This window comes from Acipenser ruthenus, chromosome 5 (genome assembly GCF_902713425.1).
Source record: "Acipenser ruthenus chromosome 5, fAciRut3.2 maternal haplotype, whole genome shotgun sequence".
Taxonomy (NCBI): Eukaryota; Metazoa; Chordata; class Actinopteri; order Acipenseriformes; family Acipenseridae; genus Acipenser; species Acipenser ruthenus.
The window spans coordinates 38,086,025-38,113,770 of NC_081193.1; the positions used below are offsets into that span (position 1 = coordinate 38,086,025).

Here is a 27,746-nt window from a genome sequence, read left to right on the forward strand (position 1 = left end):
GCATAGTGCTCCTACCAAGTGCTTTAAACTTCCAGTGTCTGTAAATCCTAGCTACCTAACAACCAGCAAGGTGAGGTACGGTATTATGGTTTGAATAAAGCATAGGCTACTTTCCAAATAATTGGCTAGATACACCATGCATAAGTGTGAAACGTTTAAAGAATACATGCACAGTGGTTACTTTAAATAACACGTTTCATGAGGTTCACATGAACACATATGTTTCCTGTTTAATACACGTGAGATCAGCCATCAGTATATATTGCCGTTGAGCAGGTTACGTTAGAAAATTTGACCAACAAAATACAGGATACAGGGAAGTTGCATCGGTCTGGATGAACATAAGGTATGTGTAATTATGTGTAAGGACAGCTGGCTAATTGAGCTTATATATATATATATATATATATATATATATATATATATATATATATATATATATATATATATATATATATATATATATATATATATATATATGGGACGTTTAGTGTCACCACTGAATTGTCTTGCTCTGAACTCAGAAATCTAACCCATATCTCATGCATTAAATTATATAGACCTAATATTTTTAAAATAATAATTTTTGTCCAATCCTGCAAGAATTATGGTTCCTACCTATTCTAAACAGCATAAAGCAAGGCGCTTGATTAGGAACAGACCATACGGTACAGTTGGTTTTATATGTATACAGTTTAAAGTGTTTAAACCACACATTTGTAATAATGTGATGCTTTTATTTTCTAATCGCTAAAACGGAAAAGATGAGCATCCAATTTTAGATTCAAGAGTTGTAAACAGCACGCCTCCAAAATAGTCTACTGAATAAGGATGAATGGATGTTCTTGGCTAATTTGAGTAACTGCACAATATGCCTATTGTGACAATTAAAGTTGGCTGATGTTAAGTATTTTAATCATTTTAAATGTAAAATCAATACAATATTAATAATATTTTTGGAGAAAATGTACAGGTTTTCTTAATTTAAAAAAATAAAAAAATAAAAAAAACTTGGGTGAGAAAAAGGAATCAATATATACCTTTAGACTTTCATGATAAATATGTATTTTGCAATAGGATTCTATAGTTTAACGTTTAAACGGCTTGCTCAAAAAGTGCGTTTTTTATTTGATAAAACAGAATATCCAATTACAACAACGTTATTTTCAATTTAAAAGTGAAACAAAACATTCAGATATTTATACCTGACACATTTCGTTTTAATACCTTAAAAATATTTTGAAAGCACGGATCATTTATAATTGTTAATTAAACGAACATAATTGCAAAATGCACTTTAAAATGTCCAAATTAAACAACAAACCCTATGCAAAAAAAAAAAAAAAGTGTTGACCTGTATTCGATCGTAACGCTTAAAAAACAAATAAAAAACGGTTTTTTTTAAAACACTAATGAGACAAACATAATATTGAAAATAACAGATATGCATTTAAAAAATAAAACAACAAAAATATTGGAACAAACAGTTTGTTTTAATTTCCAGAGAAGACGTTTAATGTGGAAAAGGAGACAAAACAAAAAGAGACATCATGTTTACAATAATTTCTATTTTATTTTAGACCAAATGTAATAAAATAATAAAATGTGCATGCAGGCAAATGAAAATACAATTCTGAATTTATACTATTTCATTTTAAAAATGTGGTCATTTCTGTCAAAAATAGGCTACATTATAATTTGTTGGAGGGGCAGTTTATTAAAACTGTCACAAAATATGACTTTGCTCTGCAAATTACAATAAATCAATTTACCAGTAAATCTTTGTCTCATAACTTGTGCAGTCTGTTGGTATGAGGGAACCCCATGTAATCACTCCAGTTATTAAATAGGCACCATGAGTTGTCATTTGGGTATTTTCAGTATTTGTGATTGTAGGATTTGAGTGTGCGTGCTTGTTTGTATTTCACTTTAACAAAAAGCTTCACATTTTACGGTAACTATAATAACACGTGTGCCTGTTGCTGTTTTTACACGAGTGGCAAAGTTAATTGAAAAAATCTACCAGAATGTGCATCTGATCATAATGCAATTAAACAGTTATAAAATTCTACTTATAAGACCAGTTTCAGTTCACAGTTAATCAAATGAAAGCCTGTGACCTATAACACTTTTCTAGTTCGGTAAAAAAAAAAAAAAAAAAAATAATAATAATAATAATAATAATAATAATAATAATAATAATAATAATAATAATAATAATCAAGGAATTCGTGAATTGAATGGATTACGATATAACTGTCAGAGTGGTGCACATATATTTTATTTGCAGGAATTGTTAAAGAGAATTAAAACTTAAGCGTCTTTTACATGACTTAATTATAGGCCTATATCAAAATCAGTCCCCAGAGAATGCATTCAACGTTTGAATGACATGACGTTATTGTTTATAAATAGACTGGGTTTTTTTTTTTTTTTTGGCATAGCCTAGTACAACCAGAAGGAAATTAATTAACTTGCACTATAAACTACAATATAGTATTCAAATCTCTGAAGGTACTTAGTTTAAACTTTAAAAAAATAATAAACTGACTTTGGATGTAATTGAGGAAATAAGTAAATATTCAAAACATTTGAAACCTCTGTGTGAAAATGATCGCAATGTTTAAGAATGGCTGGAGCTCAACACTCCCGAGCTAATTCATTCACCGAGCCGTCACTTCCATATACGGCAAGATGGTCCCAGCACAGGGGCGAGATCGGGCGTTAACATTGGCTAGGTGTCCCGTGATTGGCATGTCAGATCCGCCTCCTTGATTATTGACACTCGATCAAATTCCATCCACTGCTCTGCCGTCTACAGTGCTGACAGATCAAGGCAACAAATTTCAATTGCTGGTCCCAACATTTTCTTGCCCGCAGAGTGCTTGCAACACATGTCAGTCTTCCCGGCTCAGTAAAAGTTAGGTCTCTCTTTCAGACCAGAACAAGACGAGTGAATTAATCGCAGTGCTGGTGGATGCACATTGAAAAGTACTGGGTAATTCTTTTTAACTTGACAGTTCTTACGCTTTCTGGATTGTGGGATGGCAGAGAAAAGGAGATCGCCTTGTACAATGAGTTTAAAGGCTCATGCTTTTTCGGTGGAAGCCCTCATTGGGGCGGAAAAGAAAAGAAAGTTGGACGAGGATAGCGATAATTGTTTTGAGGTGAATGAAATTTCGAATCAGGACGAGAGCATGCAGAAGGACGAGAGGAATTGCTCCAGCCAAAGAGGCTGTGAAATTGACTGTTCAAGTGACAGATCCCGTAAGTGTTATTCCCGATTCATTAACACAAATACTGTGCTATACAGGACAGAAGCAGATCCCGTCCCCATGCTGCTGTCAGAGAATTTAACTTCTTCTGGTCTGTCCGTTTAGCATTTCATGTTCAACCAATTTTATTTTCTAATGCAAATGTAGGCCTATTGTATTTAAAATAATAATAATAATAATAATAATAATAATAATAATAATAATAATAATAATAATAATAATAATAATAATAATATTTTTCCAATTGCAAATATTTTAATTTTTCTGTAAGAAAATAACACATTAAACATCACGTATAAATGTCTTAAACTTTTTTTTTTGACAAGCCCTCTTTTTTTACTCTATTAGCACAAAGCAAATATTGGGTTCTAGCGTAATATTGTAGCGTATTATTATTATTATTAGTAGTAGTCGTCGTAGTAGAAGTCGTAGTAGTCGTAGTTTTACATGTATTAATATTCTTCATAATACTACAACTAATAATAATAAAGGTGGATTCTAAATGAGAGAGAACACTAACAGATATTCTAAAACCATCATTTAAAAACTGTTAATCCTAAAATTCAAACCACATTTTGCTAATATTTCGCTTTCTTTGCATTACTACGTTCTGCCAAGTATCCTTTCATTTTCTCCTCATTTAGTGTGCTGTTCATTATTCACAATCATCACTGCAAGGCTTGCTTGTACCCTAACTCATCACTGCAAGGTTTGCTTGTACACTAACTCATCACTGCAAGGCTTGCTTGTACCCTAACTCACCTCTACTGGTGACATTAATGGAAATATGTTTGCTGTCAATTTGATATTATTGTGAAAATCCACCAGACCGCGCTTTATCATTTGTACTTAATTTTTGTTATTTCCTTTACTATTACTTTTTATTACACTAACTGTTTCACATAACTGGTAGCACAGGGACCAACCCCGCAATTGACAAAGATCCCAAATAAGGCTAAAGAGTTAGATTATGGTTAATTTAGTTTTACAAGTTTCAGATTAACTGTTGTTCAATGGGTAGACCTGGGACTTGCCTGATACTGTATTTATATGGCAGTATATTTGCGTGTAACTTGAACGATAAGAAATGCAATTGCAAAGTAATTTAAATGAGACACAAATGAAGAACAGTAACTCTGTACCTTGGCAAATTGGCCATATAAAAATGTTTATCGTTTTCAGATCGAAATATTCTCTTCCTTATTTCTAAATTATACAGCTGAGTGTGACGATGTTTTGTTGGAAAGCCCTTCTCCGTCAATGTCAGCGCCTCCAGTGATACCTTCTCAAGGTGGTCCTGGCGCTGCAGAGACCCAAGTGGACCTTCAAGGAGCAGATCTCTGGAAGCGGTTTCACGAGATCGGAACGGAAATGATCATCACTAAAGCTGGGAGGTCAGTTAACACAATTTACACAATTTAACATCTATATATATATATATATATATATATATATATATATATATATATATATATATATATATATATATATATATATATATATATATATATATAACTCGTTTGTAAATAGTTCTACATTAGTTAGGATAAATATATAAGCGACAGATAGAAATATATTAAATATACTAGTTCTCCATGACGCCACGTTGTTAAAGGATATATTTTATGAAATCCATTTTCCACTGGATACAGACGATCACATTTTGGAAAGGTTACAGGCATTTGGAACAGGACCAGTTTATTAGAATTTACAAAACACTTTGATCAAACCCACATGTTAATTTTCTACTAGATGAAATACAGCAGGTTTTATTAAATACTTTTGTAAATGTATTGAAATCTGTCAAACTTCTGAACCGAAAAACACGATACGCACCACAAAATGATGAGTTAAAATCTTTCTAACTTAACTGTCTAAATGCATTGAAATATATATATATATATATATATATATATATATATATATATATATATATATATATATATATATATATGAATTGTGATAGGATTTTGGAGTAATATAAACTAATTTTGTGATTAGGCGGATGTTCCCAGCAATGAGAGTGAAAATCTCGGGTCTGGATCCTCATCAGCAGTATTACATAGCGATGGATATCATCCCAGTGGATAATAAACGATACAGGTAACCATTCTTCACAAATTATATTTGTGTACATCACATTAAACGTTAGATTTTATATTCTAGTAAGGAAACACGCCTGATGATGATGAGGATGATGAGGATGATGAGGATGATTATTATTTCTACTACTACTACGACTACTACTATATTTCTATGTATTATAGCATATTGTTATTCAAACACAACACGCAAAATAGTGTAGAATTGAAAATAATAAATCATAATGTGTACTTCATTAGACAGGTAGGGCTTTAAATGATTACAGATGGCTCTTTTTAACTTTAGTAATAATAATAATAATAATAATAATAATAATAATAATAATAATAATAATCAGACACAGAATATTATTATTATTATTTTCCCCAACAATTTTTTGTATCACATAGATGTATGCCTACACACCAGTAAAACTGGTATACTTTTGAATAATGATTTAAAAGTGGCGGTTGCCATGATGTGTATGCCATTCAGAAGCTTTTGAATACGAACCAAAGTAGGCTACTGTAAACACAAGCAGCATGCAAATATTTATGGAGTTTTCAAGGAGTAATGTACGACATTATCAATTTGCTTTATTTTATTTTAATGATTGATTGCATTGTATTTGTTCAGGTATGTGTATCACAGCTCTAAGTGGATGGTAGCTGGCAATGCTGACTCCCCGGTCCCACCTCGAGTTTACATCCACCCTGATTCCCCAGCTTCTGGAGAGACATGGATGCGACAAGTCATCAGCTTCGACAAACTCAAGCTTACTAACAACGAACTCGATGACCAGGGACATGTGAGTACTTAATAGGCATTTTACAGAACTACATTAATCTGGTTAGTTTTATGCTACTATTAAAAGTTATTCTACGTTGACACAATGAAATAGGTGTGACATCTGCACATCATAGACCTTTAGATAGGCGGTGCTTTCTTGTAATTGAATTATTAAAATATCACAACAAAAAATGTAACAACGTTATATGATATCTATCCGTATATATTATATTGCCTTTTATATATGTAGTGGTTTTAACAATGTTTTGGTACCAGGTTAATGGACTGCGATTGGTCTCTATTAAAAAATAAATAAATACATAAGGGCAGCAGTGTGGAGTAGTGGTTAGGGCTCTGGACTCTTGACCGGAGGGTCGTGGGTTCAATCCCTGGTAGGGGACACTGCTGCTGTACCCTTGAGCAAGGTACTTTACCTAGATTGCTCCAGTAAAAACCCAACTGTAAAAATGGGTAATTGTATGTAAAAAATAATGTGATATCTGTATAATGTGAAATAATGTATAATGCGATATCTTGTAACAATTGTAAGTCGCCCTGGATAAGAGCGTCTGCTAAGAAATAAAATAATAATAATCTAACATTAAAAAAAAATTGTTGTTAACAGATAATCCTTCATTCGATGCACAAGTACCAACCCAGGGTCCATATTGTCCGCAAGGAATATGGAGAGGATCTCTCTCCCGTAAAAGCTGTTCCTGTTGGTGAAGGGGTTAAAGCAGTCTCCTTCCCTGAAACATCTTTTACTACCGTCACAGCATACCAAAATCAACAGGTAACTTTCGAATAACCCTAAGCGCTGGTGATTCACTTATAAATTCACCATTATAATGTGTTGATCCTATAAAACCAGGTTGCAGCTGTTGCATTCTTTACCAACACATATCCTCACAATAAAACTTTTCGCTTAAACCACATAGTTAAGGTTTGCTATTTCTATGCAGACCAACACTATTTCATTGCTTTGGTTGGTGAATAGGAGTGCATTACAAAATGACTTTTTTGTATGTTTAAACTCTGTAAAGTGTACCTTCTAAAATGCAACAAAACAATCTTTATTTGCAGATCACCAGACTAAAGATTGACAGAAACCCATTTGCAAAAGGATTTCGCGATTCAGGTCGTAATAGGTGAGTTTCATAGACGTCTTATATTTCAAATGCTTCAGGTTTTGTAGTCTTGATTTTATATATATATATTATTATTATTATTTATTTCTTAGCAGACGCCCTTATCCAGGGCGACTTACAATTGTTACAAGATATCACATTATAAATTATTTCACATTATACAGATATCACATTATTTTTACATACAATTACCCATTTATACAGTTGGGTTTTTACTGGAGCAATCTAGGTAAAGTACCTTGCTCAAGGGTACAACAGCAGTGTCCCCCACTGGGGATTGAACCCACAACCCTCCGGTCAAGAGTCAAGAGCCCTAACCACTACTCCACACTGCTGCCCCATATATATATATATATATATATATATATATATATATATATATATATATATATATATATATATATATATATATATATATATATATATATATATATATATATATATATATATATATATATAGTGCACACAGTTAATAATATTTACAGTTTATATATATTTTTTAAAAAACAGACATATTTGAAAAACGAATTAGTGTATTTTAAAAATAAGTCTGACGTTTGTGTGAATTTAAATTGTTGTTAGACTAAACACAGTCATTATGGAATAAGTAGAAAAACTATTAAATAAAGCACCAGATGCAAATAAACAGTGTAACAAAAATATTAAATAACAGCTTTCAAGGTTGTTGGCTGAACATGGAATCGAGTCAGGGTCCCATTTAAGTGAAAACCTAACATGGCGTGAGACTTCACCCACAATAAAGAGACTTACTATCCCAACACTTTACTTTCCCTCAGGTAGTTTTATAGAAATCATTAGGTTTGTCCTTTGCAGAGGAAAGGGGAATTTATGTGCTGCAGAATAAGGTTTCATTCCCCAGTAAGGCCCTTACGCTTGACCCTATAAAAGTTTAACTCAGGAAGGTACCAAAAATTCTCCTTTTAAATATTACAGGAACGTTTAACCAGTTTGCTAAGTAAACTACACCATTTGATAGCACAAGCAAAGTTGGTGATAAAATAGAAAGAAACATTCAAGACATCTTGTATAAATTATCGCCTTAGCTACACCCCTCCAGGAGGCGACTTTTATCTCCACGCTAACTAGAAGCAAAAAGCTCCCATTACTTGAGAAAATGAAGCTGATTTTTTTTTTTTTTAGCTCAAGTCCACCTAATAAATATTTTATTATGGCTTCCTGCAAAATGGCTATGATCCCTCTATAAAATCAGTGTGAAAGCAATTATATCAGAACAGAATGTTGGCAGTTACAAATCAGACCCAATTTTATGTTTTTCATTAACTGGTCTTTATTAGTATTTTCTGTGCAGCTTTTATAGAGGCTTTGTTTTGTTGATTAGGGGCTTAGTCCGGTGATAATGAAAAGCTTGCAACAGTTAAAAGCAAAAAGTTTAAAGTAATGACGCATGTCCTATTTGTCTTAAATCTGAATCAGTGGCATTTCGTAATTGTATCATTATATATTTCAATTATAAATATGTGGGTGATTCATTAAAAATATATATCTCACTTCAACATATCCCCTCATGATAAAGATTGTAATCATATGTACTTTTTCTTTATTTAGAATGGGCTTAGAGGCTTTAGTAGAATCCTATGCATTCTGGAGACCCTCACTGAGGACTTTGACATTTGAGGACATACCTGGAATCGCTAAGCAAGGTATTTAGAACACAGTAAAATATATTGGAAAACATATGAAGCTGTAATACTGAACAGGAATACTATAATACTTACTGTACTTTATTTAATTCTAAGATAAACATTCTCAAAACAAAAATACAATTAATTAATATACAAATAATTAAAAAATATATATTTTTGTATTATTTATTGAGAGGTACTACTTAACAAAATGGGATCCACTTGGATTTTGTACAGATCTGAAGGCAAACACACTGTCAGTGTAGCTAAATAAATCTACTAGCTACAGATTCTCATATAGTATGTCATATAGTGTTCATTATAAAGTAGCTATACTACTAGTAATTCATCAGATAAGTGCAATCAAATTGTATGGAATTTTATAGTTGCCATTCTTTTTTTGATGCAGGGTGCCCAGGATCCCCCTCTATTCTCCAGAGCACTGCAAGCGGGGTCCCCTCTACTCACGCACACCTCCTCTCTGGCTCGCCGTGTTCCTCCCCTTCATTTCACCTGGGACCCAACAGCAGCCAGCTCTGCAACCTCAGCCCTGCAGATTACACAGCGTGTAGCCGCTCAGGACTGGCTCTGAACCGGTATGGCAACACCCTCGCTGAGACCTATAGCAGGCTTGCTAGTCCCACCAGTGACACCTTTGCTCCACCTAGGACTCCTTCCTATGTTGGGATGAACAGCGGCAACATGACCATGGCTGGGAGCGATGGAGAAACCTTCAGCTGCCCTCAGACGGGTCTGCCTATTCAGATTTCTCGTATGCCCTCCCCACAACTCCAGTACATCATGCCGAGCCCACCAGGCAATACCTTCTCTGCCAATCAGGCACACCAAGGAACCTATAACAGCTTCAGGCTCCACAGCCCCTATGGTTTATATGGATATAACTTCTCCACTTCACCAAGACTGGCAGCCAGCCCAGAGAAAATCATGTCCTCTCAAGGGAGCTTTCTTGGCTCCTCGCCCAGTGGCACCATGACCGACAGGCAAATGCTGTCCACTGTGGAGGGTGTGCACATGCTCAGCAGTGGCCAGCAGAACCAATTCGACTCAAGGACTTTGGGAAGCCATATAAGTTCATCCTCTCAAGTTCCAGCACATACGGTTTAAACATGGACGCTTAGTACTTGTAGAAGTACACTGTGACATTTCTGTAGCAAAAAAATAAAAAAAAAAAGTTTAAATTGCAGCATCTGCTTGTAAGGACTTAATGGAGATTAAATTGTTTTACTTATGAACAACTGAGTAGTTTCAAAGTACATGTAGTAAAGGTAGAGCACTGAGGTGATGCAAGTCAGTTAACATACAATATGGGTCATCATTATTTATCCATTGCCAAAGTGCCCTAGGGTGTTTACACTATGTGACTCTAGACTGAGATAACATGCCATCACCTCCCCTATACAGCTCAATTGAAAACATTTCATTTAATGTAATATATTTATATATATATTGTAAAGCATGACGAAAAAGTCCTGAGTAAAGGACAAAAGCAGTGCCTACACCAAATATGTGTTTACTGTAGCACAAAAACTATGTTGCAGTTAAATATGAAAAGCTTATAATAATGGCACTTGGAATAAAGAGTCAAGAAAAAGAATATGTGACTGTTTCAAAAACATTACACTATCATCTCTCACTTGTGTGCAGAGAGGTGTTTATAATTCCCAAGTATCTTGTGGTTATATAAGCAAAGCGAAAGAGCATCTTACTGTATGTTGTACATGTTTTAAGAGTCAAGACTGTCTTAATATGTATTTTATAGAGATCATAAAATGACACTTAAACCACTTACAAAGGAATACATATATATCTACATATCTATATCTATATATATATATATATATATATATAAATATATATAGATAGATAGATAGATATAGATATATATATAGTATCCTATTACACTTAGGGTACAAAATAGAAGAAATATAGGAATCCATCTTTGTGAATAGTAGTCGTTGTGGTTTATCTTAAAGATTCACTTGTTCCTGTTATGTTTGAATTTTAATTTGTTCTATACAAGATTTTGTGCCATATTCAAAAAGCCATTGTTGTGAATGTACATTTAAAAATATTTTTTAAACAACTCTGTATTTCTAATGCTAAATGTCCTTATTTGTTATCTAACTTTGTGAGTGTTGTCCCCCTTCCCCTCACTGTGTTTAAATCATGCACATTAATGCACAGTGTACTAATGATACCAAAAAACTTGCAATAAAAATGTAAATAATTGATTTATATATGTATATGTATATGTATATATATGTATATGTATATATATATATATATATATATATATATATATATATATATATATATATATATATATACTGTGTATATATATACTGTGTATGTATATATATATATATATATATATATATATATATATATATATATATATATATATATATATATATATATAGTTTGTGCCATCTGCATGGAAAATTTGAATCATTGTAAACCTGCAGCAGAAGTGATAGTGAAAACAGATGTATATATTCTGTACAGGCATAATAGTCCTTTTTTTTTTTTTTACAGTTATAAGTTTCAATGTTACACAGCCCAGATCATGAGACTGTAGATCATTGGAATTGCCAAGCCCTGTTATAAATAGCTTTGTTAGACTGCTTGCAATACCAGCCACTCATCGAGCAAGATGGGCTGAATGGCCTCCTCTCGTTTGTAAACTTTCTTATTGTACTTTACCAGTTAGAACTAGTTCAGTGGGTTAAGGATAAGAGATGAGTCTGCTTTGGGATTATGCAGCAAAACCAAAGCCAATTAAATACTGGCTAAAGGGGATTAAAGATACAAATAAGTTATGATATATGTGATAGGCCATCTTCTTGGAGTATCCCTACTAGGGATATATTTCTCTAGTATTTACTCATGTTATGGCTATTGGCTGTAATGCATTTCTTCCTTGGCCTTTTTTTTAATTTTCTTGCTTGCTGTTCACAGTGACGTAACATTCATTGTTTTTCGGTTGTTTTTGCACACCTTGGTGCTGGCAACAAAAAAATTCAATGCTGGTGAATATATTAAGAAAACTAATACTATTTTTTAAATAGTAAGTTAGCATTTCGAAACACACTAAAGCCCCTTTCACACTGGCACTCCTCCCGACCAGGGTTCTGGCTGCCTGGGTCACAATCCTGCGTAGTGTGAAACCACGTACCTGGGTCGTACCCAGGTTGACCCGGGTTCCAACAACCCACCTATGGGTTGAGCGAGACAAAATGCATGGCGGCTGTTTGTAAGCCGATGAAATAACAAGCAGCCACGACTGCGTGAAGATTTCACTTCCGCAAGGAACATTTCTGTTTATTCTGTTTAGCCATATTTTTGTTCATTGAGACACACCATGAGCCAGATTGCAGCAGGGATGAAGAAACATTTTCTCTAATTAACATTTGGGCCAGTGATTCAATCCAGAGAAGCTCTGATGGAAGCGTCCATAACAAGATGATTCCAGGGACCTTGATACGTACCATTGTGTACTAGCGTCTGTCACACAGGTCAGTCCTGCTTTATCAAAAGCAGTGTGAAATCATGTACCCGACCTGTATGACACCGGGTCCTGACCCGGGTAGGTTCTGACCCCATGCCAGTGTGAATGGGGCTTAAGTAACTCTAAATCCTCTTTAGAAACTGTCAGAAAGCTTTTAGTAATACTAAATTAAAGTTTCATATATATATATATATATATATATATATATATATATATATATATATATATATATATATATCAGTACTTTTTTGGAATAAAAAAATATTAACAATCAGTAAAATTATGTTTTCCTAAAGATTATTCGGTAACACTTTAAAATAAGTGTCTGTTCATGATTATTTCATGTGTATTAGGGGAAATGTTACAAAGTCATGAAAAGTATGTCATGAACTCATGCTTGTGACTTTTGAATTCAATACAAATTGCATTTGAAATCAGTAGGAAACCATGTGTTAGTTACATTGGAATTACAGGCACTTATTTTAAAGTTTTATCGATTATTCAATTGGTTGTGTAGGCATCTGATATTTCTTTTTCTTTTTAAATAAAACATAAGGTAAAGTGTTTTGAAACAGGCAGACTTTACTATAAAGGAGAACAAAGGCAGTATCTAGAGTTACAGTGTTCACACACAACAGCAGAGGAAAATGTTATGATTATTTCAATAAGATGTGGCAGTAAATAACTCACCCTGCTGTGGTTTTTCATTCTGCTTACAGGACAGTTGGAAAGGCAGCAGCTAAGACCTTCTAAATGCATTTTGTGGATCTGCCTCTCTCAGCAGCAGTAGCAGTTCCTGTCCTTTCCTAGTGTGTTAAATTTAACTAGCTGGACCAGAGCAGCAGAAACCCCTCTTGTCATTTTGAAAGTGAAGGCCTTGACAAATGTTGAGCACATAAAGATTCTGATGGCGATAGCAGGAAGATACATTTTTATTTTGGAACAGGTATGAGTGGCTTGCAGCGGCTGACTCGATAGTGACAGACCCCTGCCAGGCCTATAGCCCTGGAACTCCTTCACATGATGTGCCAGTCATTATCAGCAAATCTGGGAAATTAACACTTGCATGTTACCAGGTGCTCGAGTGAGACTTTTGGCACCGAGTGGAGAGACTGTCACGCTATCAGTCTGATTCATCAACCAGGACTCAAGAGAGATTATAATGGCTGAAGCAGGCTTGGAAGGCTCAACATGACATTTTAGACTAATGCTGTGCTGGTATCCTTGCTTGTATCATTATACCGCTGTCAAGATTAAAAAGAAAAAAAACAAAAAAACACTAAAAGCTTTAGATGTATTTGTGTGTAGGTATCTTTAATGTCGTCCTCCATTTCAAACCTATGGCAACACAAATATTTTAAAACAAATCTATGATTCATTATTGTTTTAAGCATTACTATAGCGTTATGGTGTTGCTTCTAACACACAAGGCTGTCTTGTATCTGCACAACAGGGTTAGGTTTTGAGAAAAAACAAAGACCAAACATTATTAGCTCAACAGATGTATATTTTGTTTGGAATTAACATCAACGCATTTGAAATGAACCAGGATATTTTTAGGTGCTAAATATTATCCTAAACATTTTCTTTTCCAATTGCTTTATTTAGTTAACGTTTACCAAAAAAAAAAAAAAAATAATGTATTTGAGATTTTCAGCTGGACTTTTATCCTTTTCCATGTATTTATTTTACACAAAAGTCAAATATTTCTGTAAAATCCAATATCTGTTTAACCAAGTCCTAAACAGTGTACTCAAACTTTTCTGGCTAAAACAGCATTCCCTAAGTGTAGGCAAAAGTCCCAAATCTTTATTTTATTATTTTTTATTTTTTTGTGTTCTAGTTTCAATTGATCTCTTTTTTAAAAGTTAAAACAAATCAAAATCAAATCTGGACTGCATTTTTATATTATTATTCACATAACCCCCTACTGTTTTATGATGCATAACTGGGATAATTGGCAGTTAAGTAACTGGATGCTCCTGCTATCAGCATGGATATTTCCAGCATTTGCTCCAGTATTTTTTGTTCAGCAGGATTCTGGATATTGTTTTGAAGATTTTATGGTGCTTTTTTTGTTTTTACATGGTTGGTTCTGAGTTGTTTTGTGATGTTTGCTATCCACTGATGTCAGTCAGCAAAAACATTAACATTCTGGAAGTGGATGGACAAAAATCCATACCTGCACATGCAAAGTGTGTACTTTATGTCAGAAAATGGCTGTATTTCACTTAATAACCAATGACTCCCAACTCACAACAATGTTAACATTGTTTGTGAATAAAAAAAAGTTGCTTGTTGGTCCATCCAAATTATAGCAAGACAATATCTATTGTGGTGCTCTAAAGATATGTTATTGAACAGCACATGTGGTACTGTCATGGCAATAGCAGCACTATCACTTTGATGCTTAGTCATTTCTGGATTACACTGTTCCATTTTGTTCCAGCATTTTCCAAGGGGAAAGGATAAAATATTGTAATCATTTAAGATGAGAAACCACTAATTTAAAAAAAAGGAAAAGCTTAATAGGTTTAACAGTACCATGTATAATGTAAACTACTTATAGTGCTTTACCCCTGTGAATAAACTCATTTTCAAAAGTATTCTTGATTTCCTATTACAATCCTACCTATTCTCTTTACTATCACTGTCACTGCCTCTGTTATTTGAACCTTACATTTTCACCCTAACATTTAAAAAGTTCCTGATTAGCACCATGCTCTCTCTTATGGAAATGGAACATTATCTTATCTTCATGCTGATTATGTGCACCACATATCTGAGCCCAACCAGAATCAGTCCTGCAGGGACAAGTTTAATGAACACTTGTGACCTGCTATACGGATATAGAGATTAACATACGCTTTCATGATTCTTGATCCTTTGGTGGACATTGTTGAATCAGATTTAGAATGAATTGTGATATTAAATGAGTGGATTCAAATTGGATACCCGGAAAACGTCTTGATATCGTTTTTTTTCTCTTAATTTGGGTTGGTGAATAAGCAGTTGCACAAATCACTAACAGCAATTGCTGAAATAGAGTTCCAATATGAGGGTAAGGAAGGTATCATTAATTATTTTTTTATTATACAAGGCAAAGTTGTTTATTTCTAAAGTTGGGCACAGGTCTACATTACTGACATGGTTGTCTGACAAAGAGCTGGCAAACTTTTAAACTGCCACCTTATCACACTGTATTGCTCTTTTTGGTTGCTCTACAGTGCTGGAGAACAAAATCAGGTCAGAGTGGACTGGGTACAACACTAGAGTCAGGAGATCTGTAACTTTAAACAGACCAGGAATAACTATGTAACAGCTGCAGATAACTGAGTCTATAAATGACTGCATGCAGGTAAGGTAAGGTACAGATAATTAGGCTAATTAAGGTCAGCAGATTAGGAAATTAAGGTTGAGATGTTCAGTTTTACTATTCAGTATTTCAATGTGCTTTGAAACCTTGTGATTGTTTTCACATCCTTCAAGATGATGGAGTGTCATGTATGTATTGTAAATAGGGTGTACTACAAAAGGGCAATATTCCCAATGCTCTTTACTCCACATTTGCATGACTTTTTTTGTTTAAGAACAGTTAAAAAAAATGGATTTGAAAAGAATAGCAGGTACAGTATACCTCTGGTCCAGATACTCCTAGAAAAAAAAACCTCTTGTATTCTAAATATCTACCAAAGGTTGGACTCTAATACAAAGTTCAAGAAAATATGTTTTAAAACAGAGTTTGATGTTTTGTAAATGGTAGATGCATATTCCAGAAATTATATTTGTATGTATATTTTTTTAAAAGTAATCTTTAATGATATTTATGATTCATAAGGGATACTTATGGATGCATAGAAACACGTATGTATTTTAAGAATCTCTGAAACATAGATAATGAAAATAAGCACTGCTCAGCTGTAAAAAAGTGTTAACAAAACACAATACAAACCAGAGCATTTCTGTTCTGTTAGGTTAAAAATAACTAGAAAATACAATGAGGGTTGACATTGTCTAGAACAACAGTATTTCCATTCATTAACTTTTTGCTTTTGTTTTTGGTTTATGTGTCAGTGAAGGCCTTCTGATTTGGTGACTGAGGACAGATGCAGCAAAAGTCTGTGACCTGTTAATGGTTGGCAGGGTATTTGATGACAGTTGCAAGAATCTGATGCTCAGTGGTGTCCTTTACAGGAGTTTAATCTGTGTCATCAAATCCCCCAGCAGCAATGATTAATGGCAGCTCTTGAGCTTGTTTTGAAAGTTGTATATTTGGCAGCTATGAACTTTGATCTATGGTTTCACTTTAAAAATTATTATGACACAATCTTTTCCTGTAATTCTTCCATGTAAATAAACAGCAGATACCCATGCCGTGGTAATCAGATCCTGTGGGCTGCTATAAATTTACATGCTCGATACAATATTTAAAGTGCTTATTAAACAGGCTGTTGGAATCAAAAGGATTGCCGGATTGTTAATGGGGATATTGATAGGATGGAGTGCCTGGCCTAAGCCAAACAAGGAAAAAAGATACCTTCAAATAAATGTGTCGGGGTTCTTATTTATGGTCCCACGAGTCTGAGCTGAGAAATAGAAAGAACACTCAAGGATTAACCCATAGGGGAATCTTTACTTGTGTGTATCGTACTGAATGTCAAGTAGAGTAATGAGGAACTATGAACATGCGGCGTCGCATTGGTGGTGATTCAATAAGCCTTTTACGAGCACCATTGTTTCTGGAAAAAAAACATCTTGTAATGTTACAAAACTATAATAGAGCAACTAAATATTTAAATGAACATTTAATTATTTGGTTATCTCTAATTTTGCCATAAGTATCCCTGAAACCAGTAACATGCAAACAAGTTGCAAAACCACACTTACAGAGGAAATGATTCAGATTAATTGGTTGGGAATATAGTGTAGGACATGGAATAAACCATGCAGTAAACTGCAATTCCATATCAAATTTGGTTTTTGGAATAGGGTATTGTTTCAAATGGTTTAATCACTGCTTCAGTCTGAGGTGTATACCATTTTATGCTGGTATAGAAATGGCCTACATCCCACTCATTTTAGAGCAGTCTGTATTTGTGTTTAGAGACTTTTAAGTTTTGGGTGTATAGGAGTTAAAAACTAAACAATGAAAGTGAGTCAGTTACATTTAGACCAAACAGCTGAGGCCTGAGAACACTAAAAAGTTACTTTTATTTGACATATTTTTACCTGCATGGAACACAGACTAGATTTGTGCTTCCCAAACTCTACTGGTGTGCAAAAACATGTTTAGTTTAAATATAAAAGTTGTGAAACCTATTTTTCTGATTCTAGTGGGGTTTTTTTTGTGTTTATTAGCTACAGTAGAAGAGACATAAGAACCCAATATATTTTATAAATAAACTCAGATAATGTTATTCTGAAAGATAGTACCGAAATACCGAGATTAATTCTGCTAATCAAGGGTGCCACACAATCTTGTGACGCATGCATGGGAAGGCCATACAGTAATCAGACAGTTATTTTTTTTTAGTAACAAAATCTATGCAGCAGAACAGCTATTCCTATTAGCAGTTGAGGAGAGGGTACAACAGGATAGCTTTGACCTAGTGCTGGCTAGACTCAGTACTCATTTATAGCACAGCCCTAGCCATCAATCTTAATAGAAGTGAAAAACCCAAAGAGCCGTTGAAATGACAGACATGATCACTATTTCTGCTGAGGAGATAACAACGTTAGCAAAAGCAGAGAAGTTTATTGACAGAGGACTGACATCACTGCCAGAGAGAGCCTATGGAGGGGTTGTGAAATAAGTCTCCTGATAAGAAAGAGTCCTGCAGATCAAGACAGACGGAACATATGCCCACAAATCTTTGAATGCCGAGAGATTCTTACGAGATAAAACCCAAGGAACATAAATAACCAAACACATTCTGCTTGTGCTAAGACATTGGTTGCAAATTCAGTGAACAAACAAGGCACGGTGTACCAGCACTCTCCTATCCAAATGACACAAATGTACCCTTTTGGAGGACTCTCCACAAAAACACATGCTCAAAATAGTAAAACAAGAAATGCTTTGAACAAATGAGAGGTAATGTGGTTGGATGCAGTTCCCCTGTTCCCCTAGCAGTACTTGCACCAGTAGCTGTAATTTATAACAGTAAAGCTGAGCACTGTATAAACCATGGTTAACCAAAAGAAATTCATAGCAAATGTACCAGGCAGAGGTTGCACTGACATAGAGAAAGGAAGTCTTAACATTCACATATAAAGAGGAAATGCGGGTGTGGACAACTTTTTAGTTTGTGTTAAATATAGTAAATACTGTGGCTCTGAATGTGTTCAGGTTTAAAGTAATTTGGTGACTTAAAAAATAGGGTGTAACTGTTTTTGAGATCAATAGTCCAGTACCCTCAGGTGAAACGGTTTATGTTGAAGACCTTCCTGATTTTCAATCTCTTCACTTTGGAAACACTAAAAGTAAATTTCAAGAATTGAACAGAAGATGATAAGCCGCTTGCAACTCAGGCCTACATGAACAACTTCACTGAATAACCTGAGGCATAACATGGCAGCAGTGGGAGAAAGGGCCTTACAAAGTCATTTACAATAAAAAATACAATGGTGACAAATTTAAGTTACTGAACCATTGTTGTACAGTATATTTGAAACCCACTTTAACATGTTTTATTTTTATATGAGTCACTTGTAAAATTGATATTTACTTCTGTATTGTGTCATTTTTATAATATACATTTTTGTCTTTAAAAAATATTTGAAGAAAGAAAGAAAGTTTTTGATGCAATTTATTGTTAAATAATGATATGATATGAAAAAAGGTAACATACCGTACTGTAAGTCAAATACAAATACAAATTTCCTCTTGAGATCCAACAAAATGATCACAAATGTGTTTTTAAATGACACCTAATTTGTATAAGTAGCTGCTAATTATTTTAGTAACAGATACATTCTTAAATATTTAACCCACTAATTGTCAAAGCTGTTTTGCTCTATTCTGCTCTGAAAAAGTAGGTGGGGGGGGGGGGGGGGATATTACAAAACAAGTAAATAAAAAAAATAAGTAAATAAATAAACACATATTTAAGTATTTAATTTATTTAGTAGTTTTAGAGACCCTTGTAAACAAGATGATTAATTCAGTGTCCAGTTTAAATATTTTAAATAAATAACATATGTTCAGTCAAAATTCATTACATGTACAATTTTGAAACATTAACTTTTTTAATCTTACAAAAAAACACAGTGAAGACAAAGATTTTGAAAATCAACCCTTTCAGTTTTTAAACTAGAACTCTTTCTAAAGGTCTACAAAAAGGTGAGAAGGACAATCCTGCAGTGAGAATTGACTTTGCATTCATTACCATCAAAACTGCCCAATTAGCAAAGTTAGATTTTAGAGAGTATTGTAAATCAGAGGTGTGAGCCTAATGGTGATATTTAGTTGTAGGTGTAAAAACAGAGGACACATTAAAACTGTGAGAACCAAAACTGTGATTTCTGACACGTTTGCAGTTACAAGAAAGGAGGCCTGTTCAGAGCCTGAGTGCTCTGCTCTAGAGCAGACCTAAGTCACACTTCGGAGCTTATTGAGAGAGTGGCAGGGGTCTGGGAAGGGAGCCTGAAGAAAATAAAACAAGAAGAGAGATTAACCCAGAATCAACAAACAGCAGAAATCCTAGAAAAAACTAATGAACACATAAATCAGTAAACAAATAAATACATGCATATGTAAATAAATAAACAGAAAAGTGTCGCAAAATCATTTGAAATTAGTGTTTTAACAGGGTTCAACAAATACAAGGCAGGTAGCCCCACTCTGCAGAAATATGTAGACAATTGGCAAGAATTTCTAATTGTAATGAAGTGATTCTAATTTATGTACAAGCTTTCAATACATGCATTCCCATAAAACCATAACTAAACCTTTAATCAAGAACAGATACTTGTTTAATGTAATAAAAAATGATATCAATATTTTAGATTTCACTATTAATTTAAATAAATTTCATGTAATTCATCGTAATTTTGTCTAAGAAAATAATATTTATTTAGTTTTTGGAGTGAAGTAAAATGGTCTTTTTCTAATGCAGTGGTTCTCAAACTGGGGGGCACTCCCTTCACAAGGGGTGCAGAATGTACCCTGGGCCAGTATCTTTTTTTTACTGATAATTTAATTACATACATTCTTTGGTGCTTGTTTCTTTAATATTTCACAGTCACTTCCCAACATTGACACCATCAGTAAAGAGAGTCTCTGTGAAAGGGATGCTTTTCCTCAATGGATTGGAAGTGTTTCTAGACTTCAAGGGCACACCAGTTTCAGTGGTTCAAGAGTTGGATGAATGGACAATATTTGTTGGATCTTCCACATTCATTTCTGTGATCTTTTTTTTCAGCAAAATAAAGTTTATTTTTCAGTATCATTGCAAACAATAATATTTCATTGTAGGCCCAATTAGTACTCCTTTGACTGGCCAGAGAATGGTCTTTATACTTGATAGACCACTAAGCTCCCTCCACATTGTTTGAGTGGAAGCTGGCCAGTCTTGTGATTTGGGCCTCTTTAGCATTTTGTACACATCTGTAGACTCCAGGGGCAGTTTCTATCATTCTCTTTGTAAAGTCACTGAGATCCTGTTTCTGCATAGTTGTTGTTGAATAGTTGCTTACTAGTGGTCCATTGGATCATGTGACACATCACGAGACCACATACATTTGAATACTTTGCTAACTAGGGGACAAAACATTTAAACATTCTGTAACTGTGCTGACATTGCTGCAAAAATGCTGTTAGAATTTTTTGGTACATAGCAGAGATGGGAATAAATTAAATGTAATATTTGATTTCTGCTCAGGCTAGTTTTTGTGCACTGCTTGCCTGTGAAAGAATCCATTTTTAATTTGTCAGCAATATCCTGACCTGCCATAGCCTCCATTACATTCTGTTTATTTTCAGCAGATGCAAACTGCAAGACAGCATAGTGAGAGTCTTACGACTTACGACAACGACTATTTCTCAGACAACATTACCAGTGGTTTTCTCATCCTGATGTTAATGAACAACCATATGACTGCAGTGGAATAAAACACATATTAATATTATCAATCTGCATGGAATGAGGTCAGGAAAGTGTTGTGCTGTTGTTTGTGCTTCTGACAGTGTAGCATAACATTGTGCTTTAATACTACTACTTCTAGTACTATTAATAATAATAATAATAATAATAATAATAATAATAATAATAATAATAATAATAATAATAATTAGAACTGCCAGACAGTTTTACAGCTTCCAAGCTCAGTACCAGTTGAAAATGTTGACAAGCGGTGGCATTGTGTCAGCAATAGATCAGTTATGGAGCAGTTTTAATTCAAAATATTGCATTAGTTCATTATCTCACAATGCTTTATAACTTTAAACACCATAGTAACCATGACCCTATCTACACACTGTAAGAAGTTATAAGCTAATTTTACATTTAACCTTAAGGAGAGGTCAAAGGTCACAATCAAAGTAATTTTTGAATAGAGCATTATGGGTTCCTAAAAGTGTTGTATAGTAACCATAACCTTATGTGCACATATATGGGTTCCTATATGTGTTCCATCGTAACCATTAAACTATCTGCACTTTGTAAGGCGTTATGAGTTAGTTTTACATTTGACCAAAGATTTTGAAAGGTTTTTAAAGAAATGCATCAGGTGGCCATATTGGTTTATGCACAAACACCATTTTTTAAAAAGTCAGTTGTATTGACACAAGGATGATGCTTTTCAACTTTGGAGTTAATCAAATAAACCATTTTTCAACTGAAGCGGTTTTAAATTTAAGAAGCGAATGTAGGTCTGACGGTCATCTTGAACACAATTTTTCCCTATTTGAAATCCATTGTCCCCAGGATGATGCCTACCAAGTTAAGAGTTAGTTGGTTCAACGGTTTGCAAATAGACACAGTTTGGTGTTTGGGCTCATTTTGGTGAATTTGGTGGTTTTGGTGCTTCGCAAACTTGAAGCAGGTTTGTTGCTGATGATGTATGCGAAGTTTCAGATCAATCGGTTCACCTCTTCCCAAGAAGATTTTGAAAGGGTTTTAAAGAAATGCGTCAGGCGGCCATCTTGCTTTACACACAGACACCATTTTTGAAAAAGTCAATTGTATTGACACAGGGATGATGCTTGTCAACTTTGGAGTTAATCAACTAAAACGTGTTCAACTGAAGCGGTTTTAAATTTAAGAACAAAACTTAGGTCTGGCCACCATCTTGTTTTACAAAAGAACACCATTTGCCACTTTGAAGTCCATTGTCCCCAGGATGATGCCTACCAAGTTAGGAGTTGAGCAAATTTGGTAACAGAATTTTGATAGTAAAATTTATCGTAGCAACTTCTGCTTTGCAAACTTGAAATGGGTTTGGTGCTGATGACGTATGCGAAGCTTCAGATCAATTGGTTCACCTGTTCCCAAGAAGAAGATTTTGAAAAATTTTGGTTGACGCAGGAGCGCAATTTGTTTTGCATCTGAACTGTAATCTGCACAAGATGATACCTGCCAAGTTTCAAGTTGATTGGTTACACTGCATGCGAAGGAGCAGTTTAAAGTTTTTGGAGGAAAAACGACAAAAAAATAATAATAAAAAATAATAATCTATACAATAACAACAGGCTTCCCAAGCCAGCTTGGAAACCTAATAATAATAATAATAATAATAATAATAATAATAATAATAATGAAGAAGAAGAAGAAGAAGAAGAAGAAGAAGAAGAAGAAGAAGAAGAAGAAGAAGAAGCACATTACCAGGAGTTCATCAATAACCCAACAATAAAGTCATTCGAGCCACCCACTAAACACAATCTCAACTGCTCCATCTCTAGCCACATACTCTCACACCGCAAAACTATGGTTAAGGGGAGGGGATTAACCTACGGGTGGCCTCCCCCTCCCTCCCCACCTTCTATCCCCACCCTGGTTCTTTGGGGCAAAATCGCCCTAACACTCTGTAACTGTCTCTGTAACTCAGGCACTCGGCCTTGCTGCTTGGCGGTGCAGCTCTTGAAGTTTGCATGCTCCTCCTGATACCATTGCTCACGGGCACTTGCATCTGCCAACTTCCACTCCTGTAGCTCTTTTACTCTCTTCCTCCACTGTCATCGCACAATCCAATCACATCTGCCACCTAGATAACCACCCCCACGATCAGCCTAAAGTGACAATAGCGTTATGTTTGTTTATTCTAGCCATAACTGCTTTTAAGACTGATGGAGTTTATTGTTCAGTTTGCCTTTATGAGAGAATAGGATTATAGGAACAAAAGGGACTGTGGGGGGACTAGAGCACCTGAAAGAGTTTGTACCAGGTGAAATAATACTACTTGTTTGTTAATCACATCAGTGTTCAAGCCTGGTCAATATATAACAAATAACACAACCCACTGACCGAACATAAACAGGGACTAATTTAGCAGAGGTCCCCTCCAAGGTATTAGCTTGACAGTGCGCTCCCAGGCCGGTTGATGTATTCCTACACCAAGCAAGCCTGACAGCCTATCCCCAGTTGAGAACTAGCTACAACCACGCTGTCCAGACACACAACTAAAAACTGACATGTTACAATGAAAAATAATAATAATAATAATAATAATAATAATAATAATAATAATAATAATAATAATAATAATAATACAAGTAATGTACAGTATTCTTAAAAATGATATATTTCTACAGCCTACACATTGGAATGAGCTGGCATCTAAACCCACTGAATTGAACAGAAAGGAAAAGGCTGAACACAAAACGCAAACCTTACTGTTCAAAGACAAACGACTTACCATTCAACTAAAGAGCAATCACTGTAAGTACCTGTCTTATGCTGATGCCACTATTATGAACTTTACAGACTAGGAAGAGATTCATTATTTCTCCTCCCTGATTAATCATCCTCAAGCTTTACCACAAGTGCACATCCACCTAGGCTCAGGCAGGGAGCTTCAATGTCGGGCTCGTAACCACGATCATTCCCTGTCCCCAAGGATTTGGAGTGACTTTACAGAATCACGTGTCTCTCGAGCCAGCGTGCACACTATAGATATAATGATGCAAAGTACAAGGACATTTAATTACCTGTTTCAACCGCAGGGGTCAGAATTCTTTCCATTGGGCGCCACTTCAATGAACTGAATTGAATGGAAAGGCAAGGGCTGGACGCGGGAAGTGAACTTCAAACCATATGGTTCACAGATGTAAGTCTTACCGGTCAACTTAAGAACAAGCAATGTAGTCGAGAGGTAGATATGTGTCTTATGCTAATGTCAGTATTATTAACTCATCAGCCACTGGGACATAAAATGCCAATTGCTGTTTATTCAAAAGGCTCCACAAGGCTTTCTGTAATGAAAAAAATAAACCCCTAAATGGAATTAAATAAATAAATATTGCCTCTTTGTATGCAGTTTTGTGATTGGGAGGATACCATTAAATAAATAATTAAAATACAGTACAACGTCAAGTTTCCTAATGAGGTAGTAATGGGGTCTATAAGCAGTCTGGTTAACTGATTTTCTGATATAGGTAGTAGTCTGTGACAATCTGTTAAACCGACTTCAGCTACAGGTAGTGGACAAAAAAATGGAAACACCAATGCAAAGTCACTTAATAGGGCGTTGGGCCACTATGGTATCCCGCTCTTTGGAGTTCTCGGCAGACCGTTTTTGATGAAGCTGTCTGCTCGCGCCCCAGGTTGAAATTTGCAGTCAATTGATCTGCAGTTGCTCGCCTGTTTTGCCTTGCACTTTGAATTAATGCACAGATATCACAATCCTGGAGTATGCGCTTCCGCCCACTGATGCCCTTTGCTGATGATGTCTTTCTCTTGGAGTTCCATGCCGACATCACCTTAGACACTGTTGCTCGTGAAACATCAGCAAGTTGAGCTGTCTTGGTCACTGAAGCTCCTGCCAAATGCGCCCCAACAATCACCCCTCTTTCAAAGTCACCGAGGTCTCCTCTTGCAGCCATGCTACCCATAATTATACTCAACCAGGCCTGTCCAGCATTTTTATACATGACCCTAACATGCTGGGATGTTATTTGCTTAATTAATGCATGAGCCACACCTGTGTGGAAGCCCTTGCTTTCAATATACTTGGTGCCCCTCATTTACCCAGGTGTTTCCATTTTTTTGTCCACTGCCTGTACATGTAAGTGACATGTTACTTTTTATTTGATTGTATCGGGTACCTTCAACGCTTTCAGATTACTATTTTGTATTGAACAGCCTAATATGACCATACAATATACTGGTATACTGTAGTCCCTTTAAGAGCAACTGTAAGCACAGGCCTTCTTTCCTTTCTGATGATGGCCCATCTACCGTATATAAGAATGCAGTTGTCAAGACCTTGTCGAGTTTGCGAAGGACAGCTGGGTGAATTTCAACACATTGCTTTTTTTAACAGTTGATTTAAAGCTCTTCACAAACAGATCCCCAAGTGAAACTTTTCACCATACCTTATGATTAATTACATGTTAATGGAACAGCAAAAAATGGACTTTGACATCATCCAATACACACAAACTAGGCATTTTAATACCCAAGCTATATATTTGACTAGTTCAAGCCAAACAGTTCAAGCAAAATGTAATTAGTCAAACCATACTTGAAATATAGGGAACATTTTTTCTTTATTTCTTAAAATTAGAAGAATGGCAAATTGTAATACAACATATGCATATCATCATATGTTTTTGATGACATCTGGAGACCCTGTTACTATTTTCTTCTGTGAAACATGCAGCAATGTACAGTAGCATAAAAGTTACAATATATTCTTCTTCTAGTCTCAGAAATGAAAAAAAGGAGAATACACATATCAAAAGTAAATAAGAATCACAGTTACCATTATTATAATGATACATACTATACAATATATAGACAATATAATTGAGCATATCTGGGTGTGGATTAGTTGTGAAGATTTATTGGATGATGGGTGGCAAAACAGTTCTGTGGCCATAATGGGTTTGTGGGTTTTAAAGTGGCCATCGCTAATGAGGTTGTGTTACTGGTATAGGGGCTAACTGTCCAAACCCATCCTACTCCAAGTCTAAACCTTCATTCACTGAAACATTTTAAAAAACAAGGAGCCAGCCATAAAACAAACATTGAGATTATAAAAGCTTTAAGCTATTAAGGACCACTCACCTCTTTCCTTGGGAGGTGCTTTAGTGACTGTTAAGTGGGTTCATTTGTGTGGGGTACTGGTTTGTTTGTAAGTTTTACTGAGAGAATGGTGCTGAAGGTGCGCTGTAACCACTGGTTGTTGGAAAAATGTATTGTAAATACAAAGTCCTCACATCGTTTTGATGTCTCATAGCCAACTGTCTGTTTGTTTGCACTACAACAATGGTCAAAAGTTTGACGTCACCTTAAATTTCAGGATTCAACACAATATATGAACAACCATTTGATATTTTATTTATCATGTAATCAAAGACACTACAAAATGACATTGCAAAAGTCTACCGGAACTTCAGTATTTCATGTTAGATTTCTAAATGCTATATTTTTCCATTTTTGTCAGGAAAACTACAAAGCGGTATATAATTCAATATGTTAATGTAACAATATTCAGTAGGTTTCATTCGACTTTATGAAGCAAAATTTGTTAATTCTATGGGGTAATGCAAAACTTTTGGCCATAGCTGTAGGCTGAAGTAATAGGATTTTTAGATGTTTGTTGTTCTTTCAAGGGTTTGCAGTCAGTTTATTTTTGATTTCTACCCTTATTGTTTAGGTCCGAGGGTCTTAAGCTGCCACCTGTCACCCAGGTAGAAATTTGACATACAGAGCTGTCATTCAGGACAAATCCTCACTCTAGAAAGCTGCAGAAGTCTGTCAGATTCTGGACACTTGTGCAGTGTCAACAACACTTCATCCTAATTTTAGACTCAGAGACCCATAATAGCCAGAGCAGTGATTGGCAAGGCACTTGTCTCAGGCTCAGCAAGGGGTGTTACTGCCCTTATGGTCAGCAACTGCACAAATACAAACCAGGCACAGTTTGTAAGCCCTAATCGAATTAATTATTTGAAGAATGAGGCAACCAGCTACTTAGATTTATTTTTCTAGCACTCTGTGGTATACTGGATGTAAAAAAAAAAAAAAAAGTTTTGCAACAGCACAGCAGATTTTGGACACAATTTGACCCTACAAACTCTCTGTGTGAGGAAGAGTGC

At 35.0% G+C, this 27,746-nt stretch overlaps 1 protein-coding gene across 2 annotated transcripts; it reads left to right on the forward strand.

Annotated features, from left to right (window-relative positions):
* The first annotated feature begins 216 nt into the window (after positions 1 to 216).
* On the forward strand, positions 217 to 11,203 carry LOC117402732 (T-box transcription factor TBX18-like). Of its 2 annotated transcripts, none has more exons than XM_034004153.3 (8): positions 217 to 346; positions 4,495 to 4,669; positions 5,277 to 5,378; positions 5,994 to 6,165; positions 6,772 to 6,939; positions 7,230 to 7,294; positions 8,882 to 8,976; positions 9,368 to 11,203. In XM_034004153.3, exons 2-8 carry the CDS (start codon positions 4,536 to 4,538, stop codon positions 10,081 to 10,083), a joined length of 1,452 nt encoding a protein of 483 aa, XP_033860044.1. In that variant the 5' UTR covers positions 217 to 346; positions 4,495 to 4,535; the 3' UTR covers positions 10,084 to 11,203. The 2 variants fall into 2 exon arrangements, with proteins under 2 accessions (XP_033860044.1, XP_033860043.1); XM_034004152.3 differs by lacking the exon at positions 217 to 346 and adding an exon at positions 2,804 to 3,267.
* The last annotated feature ends 16,543 nt before the right edge of the window (positions 11,204 to 27,746 follow it).

Coding starts and splice junctions, on each gene's coding strand:
- LOC117402732 (XM_034004152.3), top strand. CDS start 3,045: ATGGCAGAGAAAAGGAGATCGCCTTGTACAATGAGTTTAAAGGCTCAT. Junction 4,670..5,276: donor ATCATCACTAAAGCTGGGAG/GTCAGTTAACAC, acceptor TTTTGTGATTAG/GCGGATGTTCCCAGCAATGA. Junction 6,166..6,771: donor AACTCGATGACCAGGGACAT/GTGAGTACTTAA, acceptor TGTTGTTAACAG/ATAATCCTTCATTCGATGCA.